This window comes from Numenius arquata, chromosome 1, assembly GCF_964106895.1.
Source record: "Numenius arquata chromosome 1, bNumArq3.hap1.1, whole genome shotgun sequence".
NCBI classification, from domain to species: Eukaryota; Metazoa; Chordata; class Aves; order Charadriiformes; family Scolopacidae; genus Numenius; species Numenius arquata.
This window is the reverse complement of record NC_133576.1, coordinates 137,484,990-137,501,418: the sequence shown is the minus strand read 5'-3', so window position 1 is coordinate 137,501,418 and position 16,429 is coordinate 137,484,990. Positions and strand designations below refer to the sequence as shown.

At 41.5% G+C, this 16,429-nt stretch overlaps 1 protein-coding gene across 2 annotated transcripts in view; it reads right to left on the bottom strand.

Moving 5' to 3' along the window:
• Nucleotides 1-16,429, bottom strand: part of RSF1 (remodeling and spacing factor 1) — an 83,939-nt gene that overhangs the window by 23,869 nt on the left and 43,641 nt on the right. Inside the window, exons 5-9 of one of the 2 annotated variants that reach the window (XM_074147803.1) lie at nt 14,231-14,388; nt 8,662-10,382; nt 5,110-5,307; nt 3,608-3,712; nt 1,890-1,969 (exon numbers count right to left, since the gene is read on the bottom strand). In XM_074147803.1, coding sequence (XP_074003904.1) covers nt 1,890-1,969; nt 3,608-3,712; nt 5,110-5,307; nt 8,662-10,382; nt 14,231-14,388 — 2,262 coding nt within the window. Of the gene's footprint in view, nt 1-1,889; nt 1,970-3,607; nt 3,713-5,109; nt 5,308-8,652; nt 10,383-14,230; nt 14,389-16,429 lie in introns of both variants that reach the window. The other variant, XM_074147795.1, reaches the window with a different exon arrangement.

Here is a 16,429-nt window from a genome sequence, read left to right as displayed (position 1 = left end):
CCTGGCCTGTGTAAGCAATAGAGTGGTCAGCAGAACAAGGACAGTGATTGTCCCCCTGTACTGGGCACTGGTGAGGCCTCACCTCAAGTGCTGTGTCCAGTTTTGGGTCCCCCACGACAGGAAAGACATTGAGGGGCTGGAACGTGTCCAGAGAAGGGCAACGGAGCTGGTGAGGGGTCTGGAGAATAAGTCTTGTGAGGAGAGGCTGAGGGAGCTGGGGTTGTTCAGCCTGGAGAAAAGGAGGCTGAGGGGAGACCTTATCACTCCCTACAACTCCCTGAAAGGAGGGTGTAGAAAGGCAGGGGTCGGTCTCTTCTCCCAAGTCACAGGCAACGGGACAAGAGCAAAAGGCCTCAAGTTGCACCAGGGGAGGTTCAGGATGGATATTAGGAAAAATGTCTTCCCCGAAAGGGTTGTCAAGCCTTGGAACAGGCTGCCCAGGGAAGTGGTTCCTGGTGGTATTTAAAAGCCGGGCAGACGTGGTGCTGAGGGACATGGTTTAGTGATGGTTTTGGGCACCTCAATCCAAGAGAGATACCGAGGTGCTGGAGCGAGTGCAGAGGAGGGCAACGAAGCTGGTGAAGGGCCTGGAAAACAAATCATATGAAGAGCAACTGAGGGAGCTGGGACTGTTTAGTTTGAGGAAGAGGAGGTTGAGGGGAGACCTCATCACTCTCTACAACTACTTGAAAGGACACTGTAGAGAGGTTGGTGCTGGTCTCTTCTCAGAGGTAATTAGCAATAGAACGAGAGGGAATGGCTTCAAGCTCCAACAGGGTAGGTTTAGACTGGACATTAGGAAACAATTCTTCACAGAAAGAGTGGTCAGACACTGGAACAGGCTGCCCAGGGAGGGGGTTGAGTCACCATCCCTGGATGTGTTTGAGTCGTTTAGATGCGGTGTTGGGGGATATGGTGTAGGGGAGAACTTTGTAGAGTAGGGTAGATGGTTGGACTCCACGATCCCAAGGGTCTTTCCAACCTGAATGATTCTATGATTTTGTCAGTGTTGGGTTGATGGTTGGACTCGATGATCTGAAAGGTCCTTTCCACCCTCAACGATTCTATGAAAACAGACAGTGATTGTGCTCCGCTCATCTCAGCACCAAATCACTACATCCCACGTGATATCACTGTCCCTGATGCAAATATAAACCTGCTCAATTACTTTCTTTAAAAGGGTCTCACCTTCTGGTGAAATTTGCCTTTTAAGATCCAATTCATGCAAAGTTTTGTTTAATAATGCATACAGATGTTATTACATTTTGCAAAGTACTCAATATATGTCCTAAAAGGTATAAATTATGCAGACTTGTGTTTCATGTCCCTCATTTGCAGGTCTGAAAACTGCAGATGGGATGTTCCAAATATTAAGGATGCTGTTCATAAATGCAGTAAATCGGTTTGCATTTAGCCTTTGGAAGCGGTAAATGGTAATTTAGCTCATTCACTGCACTACAGCAATTGCATCATCTGGTAAATTCGGCAAAACTTAACACAATTTAAAGCCACAAGACTCAAAAACCACTTTAATCTGGATGACCTTCGTACCAAAGGCAGGACTTAACGTTGCTTACAGCACGGCTGACAGCATTACAAACACATGCAGCTGAACCAGCGCTGCAAACCGTTTCCCTACTGGTACAGAAAAGCCAAATGTGTGTTCAGGCACCTTAAGCAAAGTTTAATACAAATATATTCACTTATCTTTTCCGATTAATGGACTTTTTCTCCCTTCTTGCAAGCTCTACTGTAATCAGTGGGAAGTCAAAACTGGTTTTACCAATTCCCAGTCTCGTCGCTACTTTCCCTCCCCAGTCCCCAGTTACTTTAATGCCCCATTCAGTTATTACTGCCCCCCTGCTGTGAATGCACCCAAACGACAGTACCTGCGTTCCGCGCGCTCCTTCTTTTTTAAGACCACATCCAGATCTTGTAACTGTTCTTCTAATTTCTCGCAGAGTAATTTCTAAGGGAACGAAACCCAGTATTAGTTTCTTTCGTAACCAACTATTTTCGTGTCGGACTAATGTTCAGACAACTTCATTCCCTATTTCTCTATTTGTCTGGAAGAAGGGTGAGTGCGTTGCTACACTGGAGGCTCCTCTTCGATGAACAAGGCTTTACACCAAAGACTGTTTTTCCTAAAACACACGTGCTTCCCTGTGAACTGCCAGAGAGATGCATCCCCTCATAATCAGCATTTACTGCAGGAAGCAATGTGCCTAAAGCAAGTATTAAAGATGTTTAGAATAAACATACTTCTAAATTAGTACTGCTTTTTTGTTGGTATTTACAACGGCACTTTGGAGAAACCTGAGGATTTCAGAGACGCACATAATACGCATACAGAAAGCTGAGGGTGTTACACACACAGCGATACCCGTTTGTCCTTTAACTTAAATCTTTGGAAAAGATGAGTCTGTGGACACGGCAGTAAAAAGCAGATACACTTCAGCATCATTTTCTTACCAAATGTTCCATATCTTACAACACCACTTAATGGTCAAGGAGCCATATGTAAAAAACACTTTTTTTTTTTTAATGAACAAATTGTGCCTTATTCCATGTTACTGCCCTCATCGTGCTACTTCCAAGGATAATCTTCCCGCTTTTACAGATCTGTCATTTTTTATACTAAAGATTACTAAGCAGCAACACAGAAACTACTAAGTATTACTAAGCAGCAACAGAACAAAGAGACGCTCTGACTGCAAGCTGCAATCCCAAATGGTGTAAAAACATTTACATATTCAAGATCATCACTATTTAAAAACACTCCTCAGAAGACAACTAAAAATCAACACTGGGTACAGCCATGTCCAGTGGTGGCTACACTGTTTGCAGGGCAAAAAGTGCTTCGGCAAAGAATATTTCTAAAAGCAAGGAAAGGGTTTGGCATCAGGCAGATTATTCTGCAAACGTGCGTAAATGGTTCCCCGCTCATTTAACAAGAACAGCATCACACGCTCTTCAGGCTTATCCTCCCAGGCACCATCCCTGCAGATCTTGCTATTTTAGATGTACTTTAAATGAAACTGGACACGTGTACTACGGTTTGGGGTTGGTTTTTTGGCAGAAGCAGCTTTCACCCTTCAAAAAAGTGTTCATGCCTGTTTATTACTTGCCAAGGACAAGGCTGGTTTTCCCAGCAGGGGCAAACTATACCCCGAGACTCGTTCGAAATAGCGCCTTTCTCTAACCAGCTTCTGAAGAAGAAACAGCACTTCAGCAACAGCTGCTTGCTTTGGCCGCTGATCCAGCCCTCCAGGATGATAGCGTGATGTTTCTTTGGGGAAAAATTAAAACATTATATTTTTAATACTCTGTTAGCCCTGAGGCCATTTAACCAGAGATGGGAGAAGACCGGTGTGGTTGGAGATTCCCAGGTACCCATCAGCAGGAAAAAAGAAAGGGAAAAGAAAAACCACCTCACAAAATTCAGTTTTACTATCGGGCAAGAGGGAAGATGAGCATCCCTAAAATCTATCACAGTCTATTTTTTTAACAGAAAAACGATAAAAGAACTTGTTAAAACTCTCAACAAATCTCCACAACCACAAGCAAAGCCAAAAAGGAGAAGAGTGAGGTTGAACAGGAACCGTACATGCTGGCAAGGTGGGCAGAACCACTCTCCGTCGGGGATTATCATCAGAGGTGGGCGAAGGCAGGCGGTGTGGTATCCGCTGTCACACGAGTCACACAACAAAATCTGCACAGACAAAAACCAAACATGAGTATCTTTTGGCATTCGTAACATGCAACAAGCTCCAGGACTGTTTCTCTGGCCAACACAGAAGCGATTATAAATACTTTGGACGGTGCCAAACCCCCAAAAAAACCCTGTATCACTTATCACTAGATGTTGCCAGGGCCAGGGGTGGCTTTTATGGGAAAGTTTATGTATCACAGCTTTCTATTTTAACACCAGATTTCCTCTTATTATGTGTTCTCAGGCACTTCGTGCTACTGGACTACGTAGATTGTGTGCCCGTAGTGTGGAATCCGGTAACGCTTTCCAGATCCCGGCCTAAGTTGAAAACTGCATCTGGACAAGACGTGGTGTGAATTTTTTCCCCATATTTCCTCAATCATGAAGATTTTATGTCCCAGGAGGTAGAGACAAAGCTTTGCAGACTCTTAGAGGTACACGGAACTAAGCAACTATCACAGTTCATACTTAGCTGGGTAAAGCTGGAGACATCCCTTTGCATTACCACTGAGGGACAAAGCCGGCATAAGATGTGTGAGTATCTATTGGAATATTCATCTCCAACATCATAAATTTTGAACTTTGTCTCAACTACCCTAGGATATCTGTCACACACCTGAGAGTATGCTTATTCTGTGTGTTCATAGCAGGAACTGCATGATATGATTTCAGAGAATCGCAGAACAGTAGGGGTTGGAAGGGACCTCTGGAGATCATCTAGTCCAACCCCCCTGCCAAAGCAGGGTCACCCAGAGCAGGTTGCACGGGAATGTGTCCAGGCAGGGTTTGAAGGTCTTCAGAGAAGTAGACTCCACACCTCCTCTGGGCAGCCTGTTCCAGGGCTCTGCCACCCTCAAAGAAGTTTTTCCTCATGTTTAGATGGAAGTTCCTGTGTTCCAGTTTGTGCCCGTTGCCCCTTGTCCTGTCACCAGGCACCACTGAAAAGAATCTGACCCCATCCTCTTGCCACCCACCCTTTAGATACTGACCAGCATTGATGAGCTCCCTTCTCAGCCTTCTCTTCTCCAGGCTGAAGAGCCCCAGGTCTCTCAGCCTTTCCTCAGAAGAGAGATGCTCCAGTCCCTTGATCATCTTTGTAGCCTCTGCTGGACTCCCTCCAGTAGTTCCCTGTCTTGTCTCCTCTGTATCCATTGAGATTGCTGACACAACCTCAAAGCCCCACCCAGAATAATTCTCAATGGGCTAAACTGTTTTATACCTCATAAAAGACGACATTTCAGAGGCAGGAAACAGAAGAAATAACTTCCTTCTCTCCTTATTAAACTCATCTACTCCTACATGCAGCCAACTCCAAGGATGATGTGCCTTTAGATCCCACAAAGCCCATCCACCACATCTGACACAAGAGCCAAGAGAAGTTTTCCCCAAACGCCTACCAGCTCGGGGTGATTGGGAAGGCCACACTTCTTGCACGGCTCATCGTCATCAGCAGGGGCAGCTTCTTCTTCCTCCTCTTCTTCCTCTTCCTCCTCCTCCTCAGAGTTTTTTTCGCTCTCCGAGTCCTCACTTTCTTCATTACTGGAGTATTTCCACCTGCCGCGTGTCCGCGTACCCGTCCACCGAACTTTGCTTCTCTATGAGACACACCATTTCAAAGAGAAAACACAAAAGGAGCTTACAGGGTTTCTTCCCACACCTTAAAAAAAAAATCTCTTTCTCTACAGTGAAGTGATTCATTTCAATCTGAACAGATGCAGAAAATTTACAACAGAGCATTTCAACGAACGGATAATCTTTCAAAGAGCCTTAAAGTGCAACAGGGAGAAAGGTGCAAAAGGGAGAAAAATTCCTATTTACTGGTGAAGAGAAACTTTCAAATTCCGGTTTAAAAGCGGGAAGACAAATTCGTCACTCGGGCCCTTTTTTTTCTATTTTGACAAGGTCAACTTGCTTGTGAACGTGGTAAATTCCACGTTTAAACTTTCTGACTATTTCAGGACAGCTTTCCTCAATCCAAAGAGAATCTTTTCTTTTTTTGCCTCCCCATGTACAGTTTATGGCTTTTATTTTGCTTTAGGAGCCGTTCTTGCGCTCTAACAGGTATATTAAGTATCTCTGGGGCTTTCCTCTAAGATGGCAATACTTCACTTAAATAAAATCACTGCACCTTTTAAGTCCATAACTTACATCTAGGTCTTCTTTCATATTTATACTTTTCCATCATTTTTCTAAAGTGAAAACTGAATCAGTTTATGCTTCTTTTTTTTTTTTTTTTCTAATCAAAGGGGCATCTACCCCTCTGTATCGTATCCACCTCAATAAAGCAACCATAGCTCTTACCAGGCCCTAACTTGGACTTTCCACCTCTTTATTATACACAGTCAAAAATTACATTTCTTATTCTCTAGATGTGTTAAGTTGTACTAGATTAAAGTATGTTTTGAATGAAAAACAGATTTTGATTAAAATTCAAAATATTATTTTGTATTCGTTTAAACTACTTTCACAGAATCACAGAATGATATGGGGTTGGAAGGGACCTCTGGAGATCATCTAGTCCAACCCCCCTGCCAAAGCAGGTCCACCTACAGCACATTACACAGGAACGTGTCCAGGTGGGTTCTGAATGTCTCCAGAGAAGGAGACTCCACCATCCCCCTGGGCAGCCTGTTCCAGGGCTCTGCCACCCTCATAGGAAAGAAGTTCCTCCTCATGTGTAGATGGAACTTCCTGTGTTCAAGTTTGTGCCCATTTCCTCTTGTCCTGTCACTGGGCACCACTGAAAAAAGACCGGTCCCACCCTCTTGACACCCTCCCTAGAAGTATTTATAGGCGTTGATCAGATCCCCCCTCAGTCTTCTCTAGACTAAAAAGACCCAAGTCCCTCAGCCTTTCTTCGTAAGAGAGATGCTCCAGGCCCCTCATCATCTTGGGAGCCCTCTGCTGTACCCTCTCCAGCAGTTCACAGAATGACAGAATGATATGGGGTTGGAAGGGACCTCTGGAGATCATCTAGTCCAACGCCCCCTGCCACAGCAGGTCCACCTAGAGCAAGTTGCACAGGAACGTGCCCAGGCGGGTTTTGAATGTCTCCAGAAAAGGAGACTCCACCACACCTCTCTGTGCACCTTGTTCCAGGGCTCTGCCACCCTCAAAGAAGTTCTTCCTCATGTTTAGAAGGAACTTCTTATGTACAAAATTTATTATGTACAATCCCCTTCTTGAACTGGGGAGCCCAGAACTGGACACGGTACTCCAGATGGGGCCTCACCAGGGCAGAGTAGAGGGGGAGGATGACCTCCCTCGACCTGCTGGTCACACTCTTCTTTATCCACCCAACTACGATATTTTATATCTAAAGCAACAGTTGAAACAGAAGAAACTTTTCTTCCCATTAACTGACTTCTTTCTTACAGACATTCTCTAAACTCCTTCCCTCCCCAGACACTGAAAAAGGAAAATAACTTTTCTAGCTTTTTGAGCTCAAAACATTTTTTAACTTTGACTAAAGTGCTCATTGACCTGAACAAGCTGAATAAACTAAAATGTATAAAATATTCTATTTCTCCTGGAAGATGGACTCATACCAGAGCAGTATTTGTCATACTGGTAAAATTTTGTTTCAGGTTCTTAACGTTATTTTCCAGCTCTTTACTGATTTTACTGGTCACTAAACTTTAGTAGCAAATGTACTTTAAATCCATAATTATGTTAGTTTAGATTTCCTCATATGCCGTCATCATTTCAAATCTATTTTTTAAAAACCCTTCTTCAAAAGAAAACCAATATAAAATAGCCTTTTAAAGAGTTGGGCATTTTTCACCTCAATAAAATGACAGAAACTAAATAGTTTCAAACTTCTTCCTCTATCACATCTATTTTCAAATCTCTCTAGATAATTAAGTATTTGTAGTTCTCCATATCCTTCAAAAAAAAGGAGATCAAGTTAAAACTCCTAGCGACAGTGCTTCAAAATTAAAACCACTCGTAGGACTTACAATCACTGTGATTTTAATTTATTTTTTTAAACGAAAATTTTAAAGTTAATCTTTGAAGTTTTTCCCCATAATGTCTTTGACAGCATTTTTCAGTATAAATGTTATAAATCATTGTAAAATCAGCTGCTCATTTTATGATGGTTATTCAACTTTGCTAAATAAGTGAATGTTTTGGTAGAACTACAAAAGAATCAGTCAGGAAACGTGTAGCCATGGAAAAAATAATAAGATTTCAAGTTAATATAAAAAGAGTGCATTTAAAAATACAGACTTTTTGTTCCTTGTTTCTCTTTTGTTCTCCATATCCAGAAAAAAATGGAAGATAAATCAATAAAAGGTGTTTATAATTACATAAACTTAGAAGAAAACTATCCATATGCATATATTTATATTTATTGTGTTATATTTACCTGATATACCGCTAAGATCTATGCTGCATAAGCAAAAGTTCATCATGAAAGAAGACACCTCCACCCGAAGTAAAATTTATATCCCATGTATGAGAAAAGCTAAATCATATCACAAACTCACCGAAACAATAACTTTAGCTTCAACTAGAAACAGAAGTCATAATTATTTTTTTTTATTCTTAACCATTTTTTGGTTCCTTTGTGGCTTAGGATCATCCTGACCAACCAGCCACCACCAAGTCTCCATCCTAGTAAATCCACAGGAGCTGGAAGTCTCCGGTCAGCCACTCAGACTGACTCAGCTCCCACCATTTAATTTCTTCGAAGAATTCGCTCGGGTTGACTTGCTCTACTTAGTTTGGGTTAACCTTAGTTAGGTTTTTTTATAAACTGGTAAGTCAACACTCTCTTAGGGGGTGTTTTTAGATTTGCCGAGTCCACTACCTGGATTGCAAAGCCGGTTCCTCGCAAGAGCTGACCAAAGGAACAAAATCCTCAATATTCCTACATAAAGCGTATATTCTCCTTATAAATAAGCCCGTGGGTACTCTTTATTCCTGGGTAATAAAACTGTTATTACCTTGTTAACCTTAGAATTTGACTCCTTCTCTTGTTTCTTTGCATCTTCTTTGCGTTCAGGTTTTTGTGCTGCTGCAGGTTTCTCCTCTTCCTCTTCAGCTCGTTTTTTGTCAGGTTTCTGATCCCGAGTCTCCACAACTTTTGGAGTAGGTTTGGATATTCTTGGAGATCGCCTTAACGTGCGGCCGATGCCGACCTCTTCTGGCGGCGTTTCCGTCTTTCTCTTCCGACTGGAGATCCTGATGGTTAATTTAATTCCTTCTTTCTGTCTTTCAGAAGTTATTTCTTTATTGTCTGTTGCATGACTTTCTTCTTCAGAAACTAGCTTATATTTAAATTTGCTTTTAGGTGGTGGAGATTCCTTTTTACCCTCCGAGGAGTCCTCTAGATTAGAAGCATGAGCATCATCCAAGGAATCTGGCTCTGTCTTGGCAGCTTCCGGCTCTTCCTCTTGTTTTTCAGGGCTGGATTTTTCTTCTACTTTGCTCTCCTCGGGTAGAGCTGGTTTATTATCGGAGCTCTCCTTTTCCAAAACCGGCTTCTCTAAAGCCACAGGAGAAGCAGACGAAGGGGGTGTCTCAGCAGTTTTTGGAGAAGCGGGTTTCTCCTCAGACTCACCTTTGCTTTTCAAAGTCTCCTCATCGGGGAGCGCAAGCTTGGGCAGTTCTGCAGGAGCAGATGCATTTGGGGACTTCTCTAACTTATTCTCTAAACATTCTTTGGGTGACGGTAGTCTGTCCTTTTTGATTTTCATGGCTAGCGTCTCTTCGGTTGTTTTGGCACAGTCTTCCAAGTTTGAAGACTCTTCCACTACAGTTTCAGCAGCTGTGCTGTCGAGGGACTCTTTTTCCACAGGACTAGATTCCTCCTTTGAAGGTACTTTCTGATTCGAAACCTCGTAGACCACAGCTCCTGTCTCCTTCACCACAGTTACTGCGTTTTTCTCAACCTCGCACGTTTTTATTATTTTACTAACAGAGTCTGTTACCTTTTCCCCATTTTTTCCATTTTTCTCTTTCAAGGAGCCGCCGTCTTCCTTCGCGCTGGCAGAGTGTTCCGACTTATTATTTTGTATGACACTTGGGGTGATTTTTTCACAGGTAACCTCCCCATTTACAAGCACTTTCCCGTCGGGACATAAAGCAGTAATTGTAGGGACTCTCTTAAAAGCTTCTTCTTCTGGTTTCCCTTCTTCCTTCAAGACATCCTTTGTAGGAGTAACACATTTACACAGAGGCCCCTTTATCGGACTGTCGTAGTCATCCGTCAGCTTGATCTCTCGCTTTTTAAGAGGTATTTTTGCCTGCTGGTCATTTTTAAGTTTCTCACTTTCTTCCACAGATTTCTCCACAATTTCTTGGGGAGTTTTGACGTTAACACAAAATTCTAACCTCTCTGGCTCATGAACTGCTATTTTGTCCGTACAACTTTTTACTTCTTTTAAGTCTTTTGGTTCTATTTTGTTTTCCTTCACCTCTGCTTTAACAGGCTTGACGTTTTCTTTAAAGGAGTCACTTTCTTCTTTGACACTTTGCTTTTCTTCATTGTATTCTGAAGGTTTCTCTAATTTTACTATTACTGGCAATTTTATAATTTCTTTTTCTTCCACTTTCTCAATTTTCGGCGTATTTTCATCTTTGACCTCAGGAAGAGGAAGGCTTTCCATTTCCACCGATTGTTCCTCCACCTCCTCTTTTTCTTCTTTGATTTTTAATTGATTTTCTGTTGACAGAGAAAAAGAGCTATGAAACAACCAGGGGACCTACAGGATTACAAAGAGCATCCAGAAGAACAAAGGCCTATCTGAAAAACCCAACAACCCAACGTCCCCCACAAATTAATCTTCTCTCACGGAATTATTAAGAGTCTGGTTTATCTAATACTGTCACGAAATGAGTGGGTTCTCAATTTTTAGCTATAGACTCACAGTTCAGTTTAATTATATACCAAGATAAAGCTAAATTTCAGGAGCTAGCAGCAGAATTATAGATCTATCCTTCTTTATAGAGACATCTCAGCCTCTTCTTTAACGGTATCGTAATACTTTCGGAGGACGCATAAAACCCAAGTTCTCGGCTCACGAAGCATCAACGTGAAGTCTCACTTGAGTTCCTGAATACTTTCACAAACCAGAACATGGTGGAAGATTCCACGGTCTTCACGTGAAATTCCACATAGAATTGTACACGATTTTATTTCAAGAAATACTGTTTCCTGTTTGTACACGATTTTATTTCAAGAAATACTTAACTACTGTATTTCAATAGTTCGGAGAAAAGAGAAGACGTTCGACATTATAGCTTATGGCAAAATTCATCTAGATTCTCTGGGCAGTGACTATATCTCCTACGTACTATCAAAACACAAATAATAGATAGTATTTTACATTTATTGCATTTGCCGCTTCTAAAACAAGCAGAGTAGTAGAATATCCCAGAAAAAAACTGCAGAGCTTCAAGAATTAGGTTACACCTACTTTGCTAAGTCAGTTTTAGATCGTTAGGGCTTTAAGTACAGTTCCAGCATTCACAAGAAAACACCCATCTATTTTGTTACTATGGGCTTAAGCCTATTAATTTATCATTACCGCAGCCTCTTAATACCTCAGCTTTTTTATTTTACCATACTTTTTGAGTCAGCTAACGACAGAACTAATTAGAAAAAATGCAAATATAATAGCACTACATATACCATAACAGCATCTGCTGCCATCTGGAAGATGTTCTTGCAAACGTGCCACAACTCCAAACAAAAGGATGATTTTTTTTCTTCTACCTCACTCCTCTCCCTCCACACTAGTGTAATTCTTTTCCAAGATGAGAAACTTCCCAAAGTGGTTAAAAATATACAGGGGAAAGTACCTGACAGCTAACTTAAAGAAAATAAGCATTTTACAAACTAAAAGAGCAATGAGAAAGACTTGATAGATTTTATACTATTTTCAAATACAAAGCATGTATCCCAATAAGTCTCAGCAATGAGCACAGCGCTGAGAGATGCATCTCTAAGGCATTTTGAAGGCTCGCGGCTGGTTTTTACCAGAGTGGTCTCCACTCTGAGCCCTTGTAACATAAAAGCTGCCTCTTCAAAGACATTTGCCTGTACAGTGAGAATGAGATATTCTTTTTCTGTCTCCGTTTTCTTCCACCCTCCCTTCCCTTCTTCCTGTCTAAACTTTGTTCAACCATTTCTTCCCGTCACCTACTGCATTCTCCCAAATCTCTAACATCAAGGATCACCAGGATCCTCAAACCTCTCTATACTTAAAAACAACATTTTTTCTACAGTTCAACTCCCCGAAATGCTCGTAAAGCCTTTCATATACACAAAACGACTCAGGCGATGCACAAGTCACAGAATTACAGAATATTTTTGGTTGGATAGGACCTTTGAGATCATTGAGTCCAACCAACAAAAAAAAAACCAAAACCAAAAAAACACACCCAATCCCAGAACACCAAAACCAAAGCAAAACAAACGCCCACAACCACACACCACCCACAAACAGACACAAACCAACAATCTCAGGCACTAGAGCATGCCCTGAAGGGCCATGTCTACACGCTTCTTAAATACCTCCAGGGATGGCGACTCCACCACCTCCCTGGGCAGGCTGTTCCAGTGCCTGACCACTCTCTCAGTAAAGGAATTCTTCCTAATATCTAATCTAAACCTCCCCTGCCCCAACTTCAGACCATTTCCTCTGGTCCTGCCATTATTCCCTTGGGAGAAGAGGCCAACACCCACCTCTCTACAACCTCCTTTCAGGTAGTTGTAGAGGGTAATGAGGTCCCCCCTCAGCCTCCTCTACTCCAAACTAAACATGCCCAGTTCCCTCAGCCTCTCCTCATGAGACTTGTTCTCTAGACCCCTCACCAGCTTGGTGGCTCTCCTCTGGACACGCTCCAGCACTTCAATGTCCTTCCTGTAGTGAAGTAGTCGTCTTAATGCTATTCGAGTCAATCAACCAGGCTAGTGAAAACACGTAAGCATTGGTTTGATTTACCTTATTTTTCTATGAACTAATTTAATGCTGTTTGGGAACAGGTATCAGGTCTTCCGATATGTTTTCACCGTACCATAGAAGGGCTCTGAGTTAATCCTTGGATTAACAGGGAGAAATACTAAAGCTTCTCACATGAAAGCAGTGTTCTGTGAATCCACTGACTGCACTTAAATCACTGCACGCCTAAAGAATTCCTTATCTGTTACACGGAACTAGCGCCTAGGAGTGATTTTGCATCAATACACACAGCCTAATGCAAGTACTGACTCTTGGGAATGTGACATGGGATTTGGGGATTTATCTACAGTGGGGACATTTATTAAAATGTTTTCAAATGGTTCCTTCTGAATTCAATGTAAAGTAAATCCGTATCTGAAGTGGAGATCTGGATTTGATGATTTAAGCTGACTTGACCAATTTTTAGCGAGACAAAGATCAGTACTTGGAATTAATTCTGCAGCATCGGTAACGAGGCAGGTTATGTTGTCACTTACACGCACAGTTAGATATTGGTAATGCCTTCGACTGACACAATTTTGCTGGTATTCATCACAATTTACTGCAATTTCTACAGGATTCTTTTAATGCTTCCGCAACAACTCAAATATTAACTAAATGTTTCATTTATTTCTTCTGTTCTACACTGTTTGTTGCAAAGAATGAGAATGAAGTAGCAAGTCTTTCTCTTTGATAGTCAGAACCAAGACAGGCCTTGGCTAATCCCATATATCAAAAATTAACTTCACGAGATTTGACGAAACGCATACGAACAACGTGGATTCCCTAAATCTTATTTCTGATTGGAAAAATCTTTTCCTGTATTTTAACAAAAGGATAGTATTGGGGTACTAGGTTACTACCCCAGTTACTACCTGTAAAATTACCTGGGATAACAAGCTTTCTACCTTTTCATAAGCTAAAAAAAAGATCAGATTCTTACAACACAAAATACTTCAGGCTGATACTGATACTTAATAAAAACAACACACAAACCAACAAGTCAGTTGTTAAATATGTGCAATGACATGATAATAAGGAAGGAAAAAAAGGTTCCTTGATAACAAGAACAGTGGAGGCAGCTAAAGACCACTTCACTTCTAAAATATTTTAGTATTTTAAATTGCTTTAGCTCATGTCTTCTCAAAAAATCACGTAGATTATGACACATTTCAGGAAGCAACCTGTATTTTTTTGATTCAAACTCAAAAGCGAAAATAAACACCACACCCAATACTGGATTGATTTCAATCATGGCATTGCACAAACAGATTATTTTTTTTCCTTTTTAAAATTTTAATGTTGCTAGAACAGGAAAAGATTGGCAACAGCTCAATGCTCCGCAAAAGCATACAATGATGAGTATTTACAATATAATACAAAATGTACAGCAAAAATAAAATTACTTAGAAAACAATTTATACACAGCCCTCTTATAAATACTCTTGAGCCTAAATCTGCACTAAAGAAACCTCAAATAAAATTTATAATGTCAAAGTATTCAATATGTACTTGATTTACTTGCCACAGCACAACATTTAAAATTTGAGAAAAGAAGGCAGAAAACCTTGTGTAGGTGCTTCTTCACCCTTTTTGGTGTCTTCATCTTCTATGCTTGGGCTTTCACGTGATGAATTCTCCTGCTGAGAACTGTTGTTTTTCAACAGGGCAGGATCAATTTGTGCTTTCAAGAGCTCCAGGGTCTCGGCGAGCTCATTGCGGTTTCTAGATGACAGGAGAAAAAACACAGTGTCTGATAAGCCACTTCCTCACCCCAAAGGGATTCATAAAAAATAAACAAACGCCACCTGCTGAAATGAATCCTGCCCTAAAAACCTGACATACGAGCACAGTGAAATGCCTGTCCCACCACAGTGGCTGCAGCTTCACCATCAGAAACCTTCCGATTTATCTACACCAAAATAACTTTTTTGGAAGGACCTTACCTATTTTGACTCAAGTTCTGTCTGGATCCAAGCTGCTACTATTATTCTTTTATTTATTATCCTCTTACCGATCCTCACTGCTTTTTCTTTGCAATTTCTTTTTTCTCCCAGCAGAGAGGATATTGTAGAGTGACATTTTCTAAAGCAATTATGGTATTTTGTGCAAATACCACAGAGTCACAGAATGATATAGGGTTGGAAGGAGATCATCTAGTCCAACCCCCCTGCCAAAGCAGGGCCACCTACAGCAGGTTGCACAGGAACGTGTCCAGGAGGGTTTTGAATGTCTCCAGAGACAGAGACTCCACCACCCCTCTGGGCAGCCTGTTCCAGGGCTCTGCCACCCTCAGAGTGAAGAAGTTCCTCCTCATGTGTAGATGGAACCTCCTACGTTCAAGTTTGTGCCAATTTCCTCTTGTCCTGTCACTGGGCACCACTGAAAAAAGACTCGCCCCATCCTCTTGACACCCACCCTTTAAGTATTTATAGGTGTTGATCAGATCCCCCCTCAGTCTTCTCTTCTCCAGACTAAAAAGACCCAAGTCCCTCAGCCTCTCCTCCTAAGAGAGATACTCCAGGCCCCTCATCATCTTTGCAGCCCTCTGCTGTACCCTCTCCAGCAGTTCCCTGTCCTTCTTGAACTGGGGAGCCCAGAACTGGACACAGTACTCCAGATGGAGCCTCACCAGGGCAGAGTAGAGGGGGAGGATGACCTCCCTCGACCTGCTGGTCTCACTCTTCCTGATGCACCCCAGGATGCCGTTGGCCTTCTTGGCCAAAAGGGTACATTGTTGGCTCATGGTCATCCTGTTGTCCACCAGGACTCATCCTAAGCACATGTAGCAAACAGTACAAAGATGTCTAGGAAACTCCATCTACCCGAGTTATTACAGTGAGAAAATGTTTATGCCTCTCTATACATGTGATCTTGGTGCACTGTAACTCCTTATTTAAACTGGAAATCTACCTATAAAAAACAACACCTTAATGTATAATGAATTAAAGAGATGATTAAACAGAGTCATTATTTTCATAATAGACCATAATAATAAGGCTCTCGCATTTCTTTTTTCAAAGTCACCCTTCAGCAATTTGTTTTGCCGAGGTTAAAAGAACGAAAAATGAAGCCTGGAAGGGCAACAATCCCAAGACGTGGCATCTCACGGGTGTAAAACCATTTCAGATTTTACAACGTGTTACTGTGTTTCTCTGTCGTGTGGAGCGTCAGAACTTTCCCAGCAGAACCCCGATTTCTTCCGCTTTTGGCACTGATCTCTGGAGTCTATAACGCATGAAGGGAGATAAACACCGCTCAGCTCTTGATTGGTTTGTTCAGATACATTTACTTTATCCACCTACAACAGCTGTCGAAATTTGGTAGTAACACTTATCATTTTATGGCCCGTTGATAGTGATTTTAACAGTTTTGTATGACTCCTTTGGTTACTAAACTCTCCGATGTGTAAATAAGCTGCAGGTATAAAAATTAAAATTTACAAACAGAAAAAAAACCCCATCGTTTCACTTTTTTTTTTAGGTCTATTTTTACATCTCCATGTACTTTGGAAGTCAGAGTTGATTCTGACGAGTCCGGTTTAAAATCCACTCAGAACAAATCAAAATTAAAAAAAAAAGAAGTTTACATAAAGTAAAAATGGATATAGTAGATATGAAAAAGATTTCAAACTAATTCTTTTTCCAGTAAGAAAGATCCCATATACTTTGCATAGAGATAGTGGAAAACAAAATAGCATAGAATGGTTTACGTTGGAAGGGACCTTAAAGATCATCAAGTTCCAACCCCCTGCCACGGGCAGGGA